The 17,868-nt window shown below is 41.5% G+C and overlaps 1 protein-coding gene across 1 annotated transcript in view; it reads left to right on the top strand.

Annotated features, from left to right (window-relative positions):
• Positions 1 to 17,868, top strand: part of scfd2 (sec1 family domain containing 2) — a 277,202-nt gene that overhangs the window by 36,812 nt on the left and 222,522 nt on the right. The window contains exon 3 of the mRNA XM_080187556.1: positions 9,438 to 9,565. Within this exon, the coding sequence (XP_080043682.1) occupies positions 9,438 to 9,565 (128 nt within the window). The remainder of the gene's footprint in view (positions 1 to 9,437; positions 9,566 to 17,868) is intronic.

The raw sequence follows: 17,868 nt of genomic DNA on the forward strand, positions 1-17,868 counted from the left end.
TTAGTTTAACGTCTGTTGTAGGTAAAATGTTAGAATCCGTCATCAAGGAGGAAATAGCGAGGCATCTTGAGAGGAATTGCTTGATAGAGCAGACGCAGCACGGTTTCGTTAAAGGGAAGTCGTGTCTGACAAATTTACTGGAGTTCTATGAGGATGTGTCTAGGGCGGTGGATGGAGGAGAGCCGGTGGACGTGGTCTTTCTGGATTTTCAGAAGGCGTTTGACAAGGTACCTCACAGGAGGTTATTGCAGAAGGTCAGGGGACATGGAGTTGGGGGTAGGGTGTTAGCGTGGATAGAGGATTGGTTGTCAAATAGGAGGCAGAGAGTGGGGGTCAATGGGTGCTATTCGGATTGGTGGATGGTGACTAGTGGAGTGCCTCGGGTCGGTGCTGGGGCCTCAGCTATTTACCTTTTATATAGATGATCTGGAGGAGGGAACCGAGTGTATGGTGTCGAAGTTTGCTGATGACACCAAGATTGGAGGAAAGGCAAATTGTGCGGAGGGTGTGGAGAGTCTACAGAAGGATCTAGATGGGCTGGGCGAATGGGCCAGGAAATGGCAAATGGAATTTAATGTTGGCAAGTGCGAGGTGGTCCACTTTGGTAGGAATAATGGTAGGAAGGATTATTACTTACGTGGCGAAAAACTGCAGCAGGCGACGGTGCAGAGGGACCTCGGGGTCCTTGTGCATGAGTCGCAAAAACCCAGCTTGCAGGTGCAGCAGGTGGTCAGGAAGGCGAATGGGATGCTGGCCTTCATAGCGAGGGGGATTGAATATAAAAGTAGGGAGGTCTTGCTGCGGCTGTATAGGGCATTGGTGAGGCCGCAGCTGGAGTACTGTGTGCAGTTTTGGGCGCCGTACTTACGCAAGGATATTTTGGCCTTGGAGGGAGTGCAGAGGAGGTTTACTAGGCTGATGCCAGAGTTGAGGGGGTTGAGCTATGAGGAGAGGCTGAATAAACTAGGCTTGTACTCGTTAGAGTTTAGAAGAATGAGGGGAGATCTCATTGAGACGTATAAGATGATGAATGGGATGGATAGGATAGAGGTGGAGAGACTCTTCCCGCTCAAAAAAGACAGTAGGACTAGGGGGCACAGCCTCAAGATAAAGGGGAGGTGGTTTAGAACGGAGTTGAGGAGGAACTTCTTCACTCAAAGGGTGGTGAATCTCTGGAATTCTCTGCCCGTTGAAGTGGTGGAGGCTGCCTCGCTAAATATTTTTAAGAAGTGGGTTGATGGGTTTTTGATAAGAGAGGGGATTAAGGGTTATGGGGAGAGGGCGGGAAAGTGGAACTGAGCCACGACAGATCAGCCATGATCTTATTGAATGGCGGGGCAGGCTCGAAGGGCCAGATGGCCTACTCCTGCTCCTATTTCTTATGTTCTTATGATAGTAGGACTAGGGGGCACAGCCTCAAGATAAAGGGGGGGCGGTTTAGAACGGAGTTGAGGAGGAACTTCTTCACTCAAAGGGTGGTGAATCTCTGGAATTCTCTGCCCGTTGAAGTGGTGGAGGCTACCTCGCTAAATATTTTTAAGACGCAGGTAGATGGGTTTTTGATAAGAGAGGGGATTAAGGGTTATGGGGAGAGGGCGGGAATGTGGAACTGAGCCACGACAGATCAGCCATGATCTTATTGAATGGCGGGGCAGACTCGAAGGGCTAGATGGCCTACTCCTGCTCCTATTTTATATGTTCTTATGATAACACACGAGCCTCAATAATTGATTTTCCAGGCTTCAGTCCATATATACAAATTTTAGCCTTTTTTTAACAGCTCTAGGACCTCATTAGACTTAATTACAGAAAAATGTTTAAAACTTGGGACCTGTTCTCTACCACCTCTGCTTTTGCAATTGGAAGCCACACAGGCACAAGATTCACATTTCTGCTGCAGCCCAGCAGTGCCCTCTGATGGCCTTTACATTTCCATTCACATGGGGGGGCGGTGGCGGTGGTGGGCGGGGGCAGAGTCTTGACAGCTTTATGCACAAAACAAAATGACCATCTGGAAATTTACCTTCTGTTTAGCACCTTGAATTCCAAACTTTGCTGTTTCTCAGCAGTGGTGAGAAATTTGCAACTGGCCAGATACAGCTAATTGGGAATTCAGATGTGACCAATTACATTGTATGGGTATGGTCATTAAGCATGTGATCTGAATACTTCAATTCTTGTGTTTTCGTACAAGAGTAGTTTAAGCTCATTGTGCATTTGTTGGTAAAGTGATGAGATGAAAAGCCGGTTGTGCAAATTCTCTTTGTTGTGTTTCCTTTAGTTTCTTGTTTACTACTTACGGTTATCTGCTAAAATGGAGTGGAACACAAATAGTCTTTGTATTGCTTCTTTAACATAAGAAACATGCAACAACACTTAACAAGTGGATTGTAAAGCAGAATTTGACACTAAGTTCCAAGATGATGAGGCTGAGGACCAGGTACAGCAGGCATATAGGAACACCGCCTCTTGCAAGTTCCCATTCAAATCACACATCACCCTGACTTAAAAATATATTGGTGCTACTTCATCATTGCTAGGTCAAGGTTGTGGAAGCCTCCTACTGAACAATGCTATGAGTGTATCTATGCCACAAGGAATGTATCTTCTTGAGGACAATCAGGAATGAATAATTAAAATTGGCCTTGCCAGTGATAGCCACATCCTATGAAATATCATTGACCTGACATGTTAATTAACTCTGTTTTTCTCTCCTCAGATACTGCCTGATTTGCTAGTAGCCCCAGCATTTTCTGTTTTTAAGATTCCCAGCAACTGCAGTATTTTACATCTGTATCCCTATAGAGTGCTTGTACCTCTGTGGAATAGAATTTCTATCAAATTAGTGTATGTAGATATTAGAGTTTGCAACATAAAAAGAGGCCATTCGACCCAGCTGGTCAATGTCATTATGAACATGCAAACATACTAATTGGGGGCAAAAGGCCATTCAGTCTGTCAAACTATTCATGATTGTGGGTTCAACTGCACTTTCATTCCTATCCCCTATTACCCTTTGACTGCCTTGTCAATCAATATCCTGATTCAGCCTTAAAAACATTGAATTACCTTGCCTTCTTCATTCTCTGGGGAAGGGAGTTCCACAGACTCATGACCATCAGAGAAAAATATTCTCATCTACCTTAAATGGGAGACTCCTTATTTTTAAACTCTGTTCATTCATGCCAATCTCACCCACAAGGGGAAACATTCTTTTAGCATCCAACCTTTCAAGTACCCCAGAATCCTATATGTTTCAGTAAGATTGCCTCTCATTCTTCTAAATTCCAATAGATACCAGCCTAACCAAAATACGGTAGATGCTGGAATCTGAAACAAAAACAGAAAATGCTGGAAAATTGCGGCTGGGCTGACAGCATCTGTGGAGAGACAATAGAGTCAGGATGACCCTTTGTCATGGCCACCCTGATTCAAAACCTTGGCTCTATTCTGTCTCCGCAGTTGTTATCAGACCTACTGAGATTTTCCAACATTTTCTGTTTTTGTCTCGTAGGATAACACCATCATTCCAGGAATAATTAAAATGAACCTTCTCTGAACTGCTTCAAATGCAGTTATGACCTTTCTTAAATAAGGAGACCAAAACTGGCTGTGGTCTCACTAGTATCCTATAACACCATGGAAAAGCATTTCTAACTTTGTATATCATTCCCCTTGCAATAAACAACAACATTCCATTTACCTTCTTAACTTGCTGTCACAGCATGTTAACTTTTTGTGTTTCATGCATCAGGACATCTGGATCCCTTAGTTCTGAAGTTCCTCCTATTCAAATAATATGTTACATAAGAAATAAGAAATAGGAGCAGGAGTAGGCCATCTAGCCCTTCGAGCCTGCCCCGCCATTCAGTAAGATCATGGCTGATCTGTTGTGGCTCAGTTCCACTTTCCCGCCCTCTCCCCATAACCCTTAATCCCCTCTCTTATCAAAAACCCATCAACCCGCTTCTTAAAAATATTTAGCGAGGTAGCCTCCACCACTTCAACGGGCAGAGAATTCCAGAGATTCACCACCCTTTGAGTGAAGAAGTTCCTCCTCAACTCCGTTCTAAACCGCCTCCCCTTTATCTTGAGGCTGTGCCCCCTAGTCCTACTGTCTTTTTTGAGCGGGAAGAGTCTCTCCACCTCTATCCTATCCATCCCATTCATCATCTTATACGTCTCAATGAGATCTCCCCTCATTCTTCTAAACTCTAACGAGTACAAGCCTAGTTTATTCAGCCTCTCCTCATAGCTCAATCCCCTCAACTCCGGTATTTTTTTCTACCAAAAAGACAGGTTCACATTTCCCTCCCATTAAATGCCAATTGTCAATTTTTTGCCCACTCACTTCACTTATCCATATCCCTTTGTAGACTTTTTATGTCCTCTTCACAATTTAATTTCCTGCATATCATTATATCATCAGCAAATTTAGTAACCAGACATTTGACCCTATCAGCCAAGTCATTAATGTAGATTGTTAATAGTTCAGGCACTATCACTGATCCCTGTGGCACTCTACCTGTTACATTTGCCAAGCCGTAAATGATCCATTTATGCTTCCTCTGTTAGCTGACCAATTCTCTATCTATGCTAATATGTTATCCCATATACCACAAACTCATGTTTTGCGTAGTAACCTTTGATATGGCATCTTGTCAGCTGTGTTCTGGAAATCTTAAATACACCACATCCATAGATTCCCTTTTATCCGTGTTGCTTGTTACTCCCTCTAATAAATTAGTCACAGAACCAGGTTGCCTCTGCCAGATCGGACTGAGGTTTTCTAAGTGCTTTGTATTAACCTACTTAATAACAGCTTCTACCATTTTCCCCATGATCCTCCATGGCTGCCTCCCTCCATTCTATTTCATCTAACTCAATCAGCATCCTTTTCCATTCCTTTTTCCCCTCATGTTTATTGGGCTTATTCTTAAATGCATAAATGCTAATCACCTGCACTCTTCTTCATACTTTCCACATTCTTATCACTCTTTGCATAAAAACGTTTCTCCTAAGTTTTGCTGGATTTTTCACAACTGGCTAAAATTACAATCCTCTGTTGGAAAGAGGTTTGCCACAGGATGGTACTATTAACACTCCACCATATTGTTCTTCATTTGATGTCATAAATTAATAAGTTTATCCCAAATACAAATTTATTTGAACGTAAAACTATAATTACTTTTGAAAGTGTAGATTGATCTTTGAATAAATTCTAGTTACTTTCTCCATTTTATGAATGAGAATAACCATATATTGACTTTATTTACAAAATGTTTTTCAAGTTATTGTGCAAACACATTTGTTGTTACAGTCCGCTGTCTGTGTGGAGTTTGCATGTCCCTCCGTGTGTGTGTGTGTGTGTGTGTGTGTGTGTGTTTGTTTCCTCGGGTGCTTCTCCGGTTTCCTCTCTCAGTCCAAAAGACATGCTGGTTAGATGTATTGACCGTGCTAAATTCTCCCTCAGTGTACCCAAACAGGCGCTGGAGTGTGGCGACTCAGATTTTTACAGTAATTGATTACATTGATTGCAATGTTAACGTAAGCCTACTTCTGACACTAATAAATAAACTTTAAATTGCTGACTTTCTAATACTAACTTGAAGCAATGTGTGATAAATAACTTGCAAACAAGTTGATGATGGCATGACTACATCAAAGTGCAATTCAGCTGATTCCAAAGTATTAAAAGAGGTAGTTGTTTAGTTCTTTGGAAGCTGTGATTGATAGGATATGTGTGGGGAAATAATTATTTCTATGTCATATATGCTGGCAATTGGAAGTATTTTGGAATATAATAAAGCTGAGTTAATTTAAGCACAAGTGATTTTGTTTTATCTCCTAAGTTTGGTTTTGAATAGAAAATAATATAATCAGTTTATACTTGAACTATTTGATATGGATTGGGGGAGGGTGGTCATATTCCAAAAGAGAAAATGCTGGAAAATCTCAGCAGATGTGGCAGTATCTGTGAGGAGAAACGAACTGACGTTTCGAGTCCAGACGACGCTTTGTCATATGCCATTGATCATATCCCATTGCACTTTCTTGTCCAGTTCGATAAAGTTGCTCTTGGGATATTCATAATACTGTATCCTTTTTCCACTATTCAGCTCATAAGGAATAAATCTTCCTAAGCAACAAAAATCTTAGTGGCTGCAGCTGCAAAATGCTTTTTTTTTCCAATCCTGGAATTCCTTTCCTTAACTGTTCTTTCTAAAAAATGCTCACCTTCAGAAAATCGTGACTTAATGGATTGCAAAGTACTCAGCCAGTTTCAGATTGGACTTAAAACTTCAAGTAGAAAAGGTGGATGCTTTGATGTCCTTGTTACGCTATCACATTAGTGCCAGATTTATGCTGTAGTGGCATAAATATTCAAGAACAGAACTCCATTTGTTTCAGTGATGCCTCCAATAACAAGAACACCATCTGTTACAAGTTCATATGTACACAGTCACAAATACAACTTGGAACAAAGTCCTTTCTGAATTTTTCACCGCTTCTGAAGTTATTAACTCCTAGCTGATCTCCAATTAAAGACATTCACTTCTGTAAATGCACAAAAGGTCACTCAGTCTCTGTAAAGAGAAAAGACAGGTTAATATTTCACAGCTATAATAAAACTGAAGTATACGTTGAAAACATTAATGAAATTGATTGAGAAGAGACTGGCAGCTAATGTAAGAGGAAATCCAAAAGTCTTCTGTTGGCAAATAAATAGTAAAGGGAATGGGCGTACTTTAAGGATGAGTGCAGCCAATTAGGTGCTGAAAAGAGAATCTAGACATGAAACCAGAGGGCATGGCTGAGGTACTTAATAAATAAATTGCATCTATGTTTACCAGGAAGACAACGCTGCCATAGTTATTGCGGAAGAGGAGATAGTCAGACACTTGAGCTAAAAATTCATAGATATTAGAAAGGCTGGCTGGACCTTAGAGTGAACTGGATGGGATGTATTCAATGAACCCAAAGGAAGTAAAAATAGAAATTGTTGAGGCAGTGGCCACAATCTTCAGTCCTCCTTCGGTATGGGGATGGTTTGAAGAATTGAAAAATGCTGCAATCTAAAGGATGTAAGAAGAAACTCAGCAACTACAGCCAGTTTAACCTCAGTGGTGGGAAACTGTTAGAAACAATAATCTGGGTCAAAATTTACCATCTATTGGACAAGTGTGAATTAATTAATAAAAGGGAGTGTAGATTTGTGAAAGGTAAATTGTGTTTAGTTACCTTGATTGTTCATCAAAATGTTCAGAGAGGGTTAATGAAGGTAATGTGGTTGATGTGCTGTATGGCACATAGAATTTTCAAATGTTTTTTGACAAATGTTACATATTAGACTTCTCAACCAAGTTGAAGCCTGAGGAACAAAAGAGACAGTGCTTGTTGAGAGAGCTGGTACAGATATAGCAAGCAGAATGGCCAGTTTCTATGCTGTAACAACAATTCTGGAATTTTGGTCCCATATGACCAACCTCATCAGCATCTCCTTGTCAAGCCTTTTCAGAATTTTATACACTTCAATGTGATCACTTTTCATTCTCCTCAGCTGCAGTGAATATAGGCCTATTTTATATAATCTCTCATCATAAGACACTCTCATCCCAGCAATCTATCTCATTCCTGCAAGCACCCTGTCTAAGACAAGTGTATTTTTTCTAATGTGTTGAGACCAAAACTGAATATCATACTCCTCAATATCGCACTGTCAGCAAAGTCCTATATATATTGCAGCATGCCTTGCTTATCTTGTACTCCAAACACCTTAGCAACAAAGGCCAACATACCATTTGCCTTCCTATTTGCCTGCGGTAGTTGTATGATAACTGATCTGTGTATCAGGACCCCCCCCTTCTAAATCCCAACATTTAGCAGCCCCTCACTTCCTGAAGTTTATTCTGCTTTTCTGTCTTCAGAACATAGTGGATAACTTCACAATTCTGTACATTTATACTCCATTTTTTGCCCACGTATTTAACCTGTCTATATCCCTTTACAACCTCCTCACAACTTACTTTCCCACCTGGCTTCCTGTGGTCAGCAAACTTTGATATAATACACTCAGTCCCTTTGTCTAACTCATTGGTGTTGATTGTGATGAGTCAAAGTCCAAGCACCTATCCTTGTCAAACTCTGCCATTCTGAAAATGATCTTAATAGTCACAGTACTGAAGGAGGCCATTCAGCTCATCATGTTCATGCTGGCCCTCTGAAGGAGCAATTTGCCTTGTGCCTTTCCCTGCCTTTTTTCCAGTAGCCCTGCGTATTCTTTTTTGGATAATAATCCAACTCCGATCGAATTCCTCAATTGAATCTGTCTCCACGCTCCAGATCCTAACCATTTGCTGTGTGAAAAAAATTTTCCTCGTCTCACTGTTGCTTCTTTTGCCAGTTGTGGTTAAATCTTCACCGCCAGTTCTTGATCCATATACACAATGGGAATAGTCCCTCCCAATCTACTCTGCCAGATCCCTCATGTCTTTGAACACCATCTGTCAAATCTCTTCTCAACCTATTCTTCTCCAAGGAAAATCGTCCCAAGTTCTCTAATTGATCTGTGTAACTGAAGGCCTCTTTATTCCTACAGTTTTCTGTATATTAATCAAATCTTGTCTATACTAATATATTGGCCGGAATTCTCCCGTCACACCAGCCATGGGAATCGTAGCAGGCAGGGAGGGTGGACCATGCAAAGGTCCATTGATGTCTGGCTGGATTCTTCCAGTTTTGAGGCGAGCACAGCCAGAGAATCCCACCCGTTATTTACAAGTCTATGAGCCCCTCGTCTTGTGCAAGCTGAGGCTCAGTGTGACATTCTACGTGATTGCTAATTTAACCTTAAGTAGGCCTTCTACAAGAGCACTATGCTATATCACAGAACTTCTTTAAATAGCAGCAATTCTACAAGATAAACAGGAAATGAGACCCACCAGATGGGTGAACTTGGCTGAGTAATTTTGTATTCTCCAGTTATCAGTTGAACATGATAGTATTCTAGTAAAATACAGTGTGTAACATTGAGGCATATTTTAACCTTCATATCTAGGCAGAAAACTGGAAAAATCCTTGGTGTCCTCAGATTTGAATTCAAACTCGTCATTTCCCCACCTGGCATATTCCTCATGTTTGCCAAGATTGAGTGGAGTCTCAAGGTGCTTTCCCACAAGGTGAAAAATGTCCTCTGCTGCCATTGAGAAGCTCTTGGCTGCAAGTTGAAGTGATGCTGCCAGAGCCCTGTGAGTGTTTCATCTGCCAACTCCCTTTAAGGGAGCCATGAGGAATGGGAAATAACTTTGTAAAAAAAACTGTTTTTACAAAGTAGAAATGGGTAGAGCATAAATAACAATTGCAAAACATACAAAATGCTCTCCAAATTTTATGAAAAAGTGTATATATGTAATTATAACTCTGTTATTTCATTGCAGTGACCCTTCAGCTAAAGCTCTGTGGGAGTCCATGCTAAACATGAAACAAAAAGAAGCTGTGATGGAAGTGCGGAGGCACCTAGTGGAGGCAGCTAGCAAGGAGAATCTCCCAATTAAGATGAGCTTGGGTAATGTGCATAACTAATTTACTCTCCGTTTTCTTCAGCTGGATAGTCCATTGTATTTCTCAAAATGGACACTTCATCTATATAGTTGCTTTTATCCCTAATTGGCAACTTGTGTTCAAATGGCTAATACTCATTTTGAAACAGGTTGCTTTTATTATTGTAATATAGGCTTTCATGTTTACCAATTTAAAGTGATAATTTTACTGTAATCTTTATGAAATTAAATTTCAAACATTTTTCTGAAATTTAACGTTGATGTTGATGCTTTTCTGATTTAAGTACATAAAAAGTTTTCTGTAGTTGCAATACTATGCTGAGATGGAAATGTTCCCATTTTGTAGTGAGTAGAAAAACCTTGATCCCATTACCATGGCATATTACTAGATTTTGCAAGTATTCTCTTCACCGCCTCAATGCATTCGTACATCTGTAATACACTTTGGTTAATATTCCAGTAATATCACATTAAAATAACAGTGGTTTTGAAACCTTGAGCAGATTTTAATTGGAACAGTTTCAGTATTACTTGTAGTCCTTAAGTTTGGAATGTACTTTCATGGACACTATCTTGGTTGGGAAAAGGAATCACTGTGTTCCCTTTAGTCTTTCTGAATGTTTTTAAAGACCTTGTATCCGGCAGCTTACTTACTGGTCTGATTCCCAGCAAGCTCTTTAGCTTCATGAGCACACAGTGCCCTCTTCAGGAAGCTGAAGCCAAAATCCTGAGAGAGAGAAAAAATGACAAGTTGTTTGTATATGTGGCAAGGAGGTAATCAAAAGCATGTGTGAGATCTCTATGATTGCAGTTTAGTGCGCTGAACACAGCTTTTGGTGTTCGTAAGACACTGTGTTTCTTTTCATTTTTTTTCTGACCATTAACCTTTATATTACGTCACAGCTGATATGAATAAATATGAAAGCAGAATTAATATGCTGATTTTTCCAGAGGTTGTTGAGGTCGTTCAGAGGAAGCCCTTGGGATTGGCCCAGCAAGGAGTCTTGATGTCTAGCTCCCACGGTGGCTTCATTTTGACTGTGCTTAGAAAACAAAGAATACATTTTTAAATAATGCATTTAAGAACAGATTAACAAAGTTTCAGAGTATCTGTTTTTATGCTAGCGGCTTGATGAGGGATTTATGAATAGCTGTAGAACAGCATTTTTCTGTAGAATTTTTCTGAATTTAATGAATGATTACACTTTTGCGAAGTGCTGTTGGTGAGCCTCAGTAGCTCTCTGTTTAGGTTTAAAGCCTGCTTATTGATAAATTATGTAATTTTTTTTCAACCACACATGGTCAGTTTGCCTGCCAAATTCAATAAAAAGTGTATGTTTTCTCTTTCTTTCTGACATCGCTGGCATTCTACTGCATTGATTTATTAAATGATGCCTTTTGACATTTTTAGTGAACATTTGCCACTTGGATTTATTCCATTTTGACTAGCACTAGTGTTACTGGGGTATGTGCGGATATGTGATCTTTACATACTTTGGGAGTTTTTTTAGGGTTATAGAGGGGTCGGGGAAGCAGTTTTGAAGGGAAATATATCAGCCATGCATCTGGATACTTTTTTTTATTACAATTCATTTGAATTTGTAAATACTTAAAAAAAAATCACATCCCAACTTTACTACATTCAAAAAACATACGTGATATTGGAGGCTGACCATCCTTTTAGTTATGGAATGAGTTTCTCTGTTGTGCAGTGTGATTACCAGTACCATCCTGTTGCAGCAAAACCCTTAGCCTGTCTAGAGAGTTTTAAGTGAGAGGGAGAAATACAAAAGGGTCCAGAGGGGAAATTTTTCACACTAAGGGTGGTGAGTATCTGGAGTGAGCTGCCAGAGGTAGTAGTGGAGGTGTTTTTTTTAGAAAGCATTTTGACAGTTACATTGATAAGAACATAAGAAATAGGAGCAGGAGTAGGCCAACTAGCCCTTCGAGCCTGCCCCGCCATTCAATAAGATCATGGCTGATCTGTCGTGGCTCAGTTCCACATTCCCGCCCTCTCCCCATAACCTTTAATCCCCTCTCTCATCAAAAACCCATCAACCCGCGTCTTAAAAATATTTAGCGAGGCAGCCTCCACCACTTCAACGGGCAGAGAATTCCAGAGATTCACCACCCTTTGAGTGAAGAAGTTCCTCCTCAACTCTGTTCTAAACCCCCCCCCCCCGCTTTATCTTGAGGCTATGCCCCCTAGTCCTACTATCCTTTCTGAGCGGGAAGAGTCTCTCCACCTCTATCCTATCCATCCCATTCATCATCTTATACGTCTCAATGAGATCTCCCCTCATTCTTCTAAACTCTAACGAGCACAAGCCTAATCTATTCAGCCTCTCCTCATAGCTCAACCCCCTCAACTCCGGCATCAGCCTAGTAAACCTCCTCTGCACTCCCTCCAAGGCTAAAATATCCTTGCGTAAGTACGGCGCCCAAAACTGCACATAATACTCCAGCTGCGGCCTCACCAATGCCCTATACAGCCGCAGCAAGACCTCCCTACTTTTATATTCAATCCCCCTCGCGATGAAAGCCAGCATCCCATTCGCCTTCCTGACCACCTGCTGCACCTGCAAGCTGGGTTTTTGCGACTCATGCACAAGGACCCCGAGGTCCCTCTGCACCGTCGCTTGCTGCAGTTTTTCTCCACGTAAGTAATAATCCTTCCTACCATTATTCTTACCAAAGTGGACCACCTCGCACTTACCAACATTAAATTCCATTTGCCATTTCCTGGCCCATTCGCCCAGCCTATCTAGATCCTTCTGTAGACTCTCCCCACCCTCCGCACAATTTGCCGTTCCCCCAATCTTGGTGTCATCAGCAAATTTCGACACCCTACACTCGGTTCCCTCCTCCAGATCATCTATATAAATGGTAAATAGCTGAGGCCCCAGCACCGACCCCTGGGGTACTCCACTAGTCACCATCCGCCAATCCGAATAGCACCCATTGACCCCCGCTCTCTGCCTCCTATTAGATGGATATAGGCCAAATGTGGGCAATTGGGAACAGCTTAGTGGTATAAACTGGGCAGTGTGGACAAGTTATGCTGAAGGGCCTGTTTTCATGCTGTAAACCTCTATGACCATATGACTCTTCACTGAGGTTTTTCTTTTTACTCTCCAGAGGTACAGCAGGTTGGTAACAAACAGAATATATAGCTGTTGCACAGAAATTGAGTAAGCTTAACCAGCTTATTGTATCAGTCTGTTTGCTAGCCGGAGAGCTCTTTATTCTAATTCGAGATCCCTGCTCTTTGCCTGTACCCATTTTGTTTGTTAGGTATTTGTTTAAGTCCCTTTTGAATGTTGTGATTGGCTTTGCTTCAGCAGCCACTCGTGGTAAAGCATTCCACAGTTCAATAATACTTTGAGTGAAAATATTCCTTCTGAGTTTATGCAATTTAACTATTGATTCACCAACATGCATAAATATTTTGTCATTCACTTTCTCGGACAGCCACCCCTGGTCCCATGCCCAACCTCCCAACATTTCCTCTCCCGATGAATACAGCCTCTGGCTTTTTTTTGTCTCCCTTTGTGACTTTATCACTGCTGCTCTGGTTATATGCATTCTTTCTTACTCCATGGCTCCAATGATGTTTCTGTGATTGAATGATCAAAACTGTACATCATACTTTGAGGCTGAACCAATGTCTTTTGTATTTAGTGCCTCTGAAAATAAACTCATTTTTGCATATTTTATTGATTTTTTTTTCCTATCTGAAATTCTTCTTTTGAAATTGTGACTTGGATCTTCATTGAGTCAAATTGACTCAGGAGGCCTCAAAATGGTGGGTGGGCCCCAAATGCAGTATTCGCAGCACCATTCCCATTTTGTGCAATTTTCTGGGAGCACTCCTGGCCAGGCCAGCTCCATTGCACAGGTAGGTGCTTCCTCCTTCCTCTGAAATTTTTATGCAGTTGGGCCAAGTTATTGAAGCGACATGGTTCACAGACTCTTGGAGTCGTGAACGCTAGTGTGCATGAGAGGATCTTTTAAATGGTAAGGAAATATCCCCCTTGTGCCCCCAATGCCAACATACAACTTAGTTGGGAGCCCAGAATCTATTAGAATAACAGAACACCTGCTCCCCAGAGGAACCAGTGATGATTGACAGCTCAGATGGTCAGTTTCACAATGTTTGTTTGCATAACTCAAATGCTTTCAAGTGTTGTGGCTTTTTAACTTCAAAGGACTTGAATGACTGACACTTATTAGCTTGTCCAGACTTGAAAATGATCGCAAGATTAAATTTTAAAAAAAGCTTTTTTTAAAAAGACATCACTTTGCACTGTGATGCTTATTGGTTCTAGAAATTGTATGATGGGCGTGGAAGTGGCAGAGTCTGGCACAAGAGTGGAGTGGTGGGGCTTTAAGTTGGCATCGGGAGCTTGATATCCTGAGCGGTGTTTGGTGGAAAGACAAAGCCTGGCATAAGGGATGTGAGGGGCTTGAAAGGATGGATGGGATAAATGAGGTGGCTTGGGTTGGAAATGGGAAATGTTTGGAGGGCAAGAGGGGAGGGGTGAACTTTGAAGGCCCTTTGTGTTTTTTCCCCCATGGGACAAAGTCCGATAGCACCGAGATGGGTTTTTTAAACAACCCTCTTTGGCACCTGCCAGCCCCTGTGGCTGCTTCTCCACTTTCCTGGATCAGCTGGCCCATTCTAGCACACACCTGGCCCTCAACAATGAAGATCCCAATTTGGTCGGCACTTTCTCCTGAAGTGGGCAGGCCAAGCTCTTCCTGACTGCTCCTACAAGAGGGTGAAAATTGAGGCCAGTATGTCTGTTTTGATCTCTTTGCTATGTGAGTGAATAACATTAGCTTCAAATGGGAAATAAAATTGGCCTAGATATAAAAGGCAGTAAAATTCTCCCTTTTTTCTCTAATACTTTCAAGAGTTTAACATACCATTTATATTTCAGTTTTAGAATCATAGCAAGTTTACTGTACAGAAAGAAGCTATTGTTGTGTCATAGCCAGCTGAGAAACAATCCACTCAACCTAATTCCACTTTCCAGCATTGGGTCTGTAACCCTGGAGGTTACAGCACTTGGGGCGCATATCCCAGCACCTTTTAAACGAATTAGAGGATTTCTGCCTCTGCTAGTTCTAGGCAGAGAGTTGCAAGTCCCCTTCAGGTATTTAAAAACAAAAGGACTAAGTAAAATGTATCTGGGTCCTCTAGATTGAGAATGGGAAGTTAATAGTAAATAATAAGAAAATGGCAGATTAAATTAGCAAATAATTTGCTTCTGTCAACATTATAAGAGAATACAAAAAATATTTCAGATAGGTGATGGGAGTAGTGGTGTTGTCAGTGAACTAGTAATCCAGAGATCCAGGCCAATGCTCTTGGGGTTTGGTTTCAAATCCACCACAGCAAATAGTGTAATTTGAATTCAATAAATATCTGGAATTAAAGCATACGTGTGACTCCAGGGCTACAGCAATGTGGTTGACTCTTTGCTGTCCTCTGAAATGGCTGAGCAAGCCACCAAGTTCAAGGGCAATTAGAGATGGGCATCAAATGCTAGATCTTGCCAGTGATGCCTGCATCTCATAAAATAACAAAAAAAAGCTAGCAATGTGGCACTGAGAAAACTGATGAAACTGTGGGCTGATAAGTCTCCAGATGCAGGTAGACTTCATCCGATGATCTTAAAAGAGATGGCTAATGAGATAGTATCTGCATTGGTGGTAAGTTTTCAAAATCCCCTAGCTTCTGTTTAGGTTCCATCAGACCTGGGAGGTGGCAAATATCATCAGTTTGTTTAAGACGGGAGGCGGAAACCAGGAAATTATAGGCCAGTTAGTTTGATATCTGAAGGTGTTGGAATTAATCATTAAAGAGGTTATAGACAGATACATAGAAAAACTCAAGGTAATTGGGAAGAGTCAATGTGGTTTTATGAAAGGGAAATCGTGTTGAATCAATTTATTAGTTATTTGAAGGAGCAACATGTGCTGTGGTAAAGGGGAACTTTACTTGGATTTCTAGAAGGCTTTTGATAAGATGCCACGAGTGTTATTATGGAGACTAAAAGCTCATGGTGGAGGGTGCAGTATATTAGCATGAAGAGAAAATTGGTTGGTTGACAAAGAACAGTAGGTGTAAATGGGTTTTTGGCTGATTGGCAGGATGTTACAAGTGGGCCTATGCTGGGTCCTACACTTTACAATTTACATCAATTACTTGGATGAGGGGAGTGAAGACATGGGAGCCACATTTGCAGGTGACACAGATGGGTAGGAATGTATGTTGTGAATAAGACATAAATAGTTTGCAGATGGATATAAATAGGTTCGAGTCAGAGGGCAAATATCTGGCAGATGGGCAGCACAAGTGGCATAGTGGTTAGCACTGCTGTTTCACAGTGTAGGGACCCGGATTTGATTCCAGATTTGGATGACTCATCCAAATCTGGAATTTGCATATTTTCCCCATTGGTCTATGTAGGTTTCCTTCGGGTGCTCCAGTTTCCTCCCCCAGTCCAAAGATTAGGTGGATTGGCTATGCTAAATTGCCCCTTGATGTCCCAAGATGTGTAGATTAAGGGGATTAAATACATGGGGTTATGGGTCTAGGCAAGGTGCTGTTTCAGACAGCCAGTAAAGACTCAATGGGCCGAGTGGCCTGCTTCTGCACTGCAGGGATTCTGTGGAGTATAATGTGAAGTTTTCACTTTGGCAGGAGGAATGAAAAAAGCAGAGCATTAGTTAACCAGGGAAAGACTGCAGAATTCTGAAGTGCAAAAGGATCCAGGTGTTCTGGTGAATGAATCATAGAAAGTTAACACGTAGGTAAAGTTCATAATCAAGAAGACTAATGGAATGCTAACCTTTATTATAAGAGGAATTGAACATAAATGTAAAGATGTTATGCTTCAATTAAAAAGGGCGTTGGCAAGACTACATTTTGAATACTGTGTGCTGTTTTGGTCTCCTTATTTGAGGAAGGAATGTAAGTGGTTTCAGGGAAGATTTACTCGGTTGATACCTGGAATGAGCAAGCTGCCTTACGAGGAAACGTTGAATAGGTTGGGCTTGTTTCCACTGGAATTTAGAAGAGTGAGGGGTGACTTGATTGAAGCATACAAGATCCTGAATGGTATTGACTAGGTGGACATGAAAAGGGTGATTCCTTTTGTGGATGAGTCCAGAACTAGGGGGAACTGTTTTAAAATTCAGAGTCACCCTTTTAGGATTGAGCTGAGGAGAAATATTTTGAGGGTTGTGCGATGTTGGACCTCTCTACCTCATAATGTGGTGAAGGCAGAGTATTTTTAAGGCTGAGGTAGATGGATTCCTAGATAACAAAGTGATAGCCACACCTAGCTAACAAAGACACCTATGTCAGACTCCTATTTATTGACTACAGCTCAGCCTTCGACACCTTTATTCCTGTAAAACTCATCTCCAAACTCCTAGGCCTTGGCTCCTCCTTCTGCAACTGGATCCTGAACTTCCTAACCCACAGACCACACTCAGTAAGGACGGGCAACAACATCTCCTCCACCATCACCCTCAACACTAGTGCCCCACAAGGCAGTGTTCTCGGCCTCTTGCTATACTCTTTATACATCTATGCCTGTGAGGCCACATTTCCCTCCAACTCGATTTTCAAGTTTGTTGATGACACCACCATAGTGGGTCAGATCTCAAACAATGACAAGACCGAGTACAGGAATGAGATAATCTGGTGAACTGGTGCAGCAACAATAATCTGTCCCTCAATGTCAACAAAACGAAGGAGAATTGTCATCCTTTTGAGGAAGCATAAAGGAGAACATGCCTCTGCCTACATCAGTGGGACAAAGTAGAAAGGGTCAAGAGCTTCACGTTTTTGGGTATCCAGATCACCAACAATCTGTCTTGGTCCCTCCATGCCGATACTATATTAAAGAAAGCCCACCAACATCTGTACTTTCTCAGAAGACTAAGGAAATTTGGCACGTTAGCTATCACTCTCTCCAATCTTTTACAGATGCACCCTAGAAAACATTCTTTCTGCTTGTATCATGGCTTATTGTAGAGCTCCTGCTCTACACAATACCGCAAGAAACTACAAAAAAGTTGTGAATCCATCATGCAAACCAGCCTCCCCTCCATTGATTCTGTCTACACTTCCCACTGCCTCGGCAAAACAGCCAGCATAATTAAGGACCCCACCCACCCCCGACATTCTTCCTTCCCCCATCTTCTGTCCGGATAAAGATACAAAAGTCTGAGGTCACGAACCAGCCGACTCAAGAGCAGCTTCTTCCCTGCTGCCATCAGACTTGTGAAT

This window comes from Carcharhinus amblyrhynchos, chromosome 1 (genome assembly GCF_965287045.1).
Source record: "Carcharhinus amblyrhynchos chromosome 1, sCarAmb.v2.hapA, whole genome shotgun sequence".
Taxonomy (NCBI): Eukaryota; Metazoa; Chordata; class Chondrichthyes; order Carcharhiniformes; family Carcharhinidae; genus Carcharhinus; species Carcharhinus amblyrhynchos.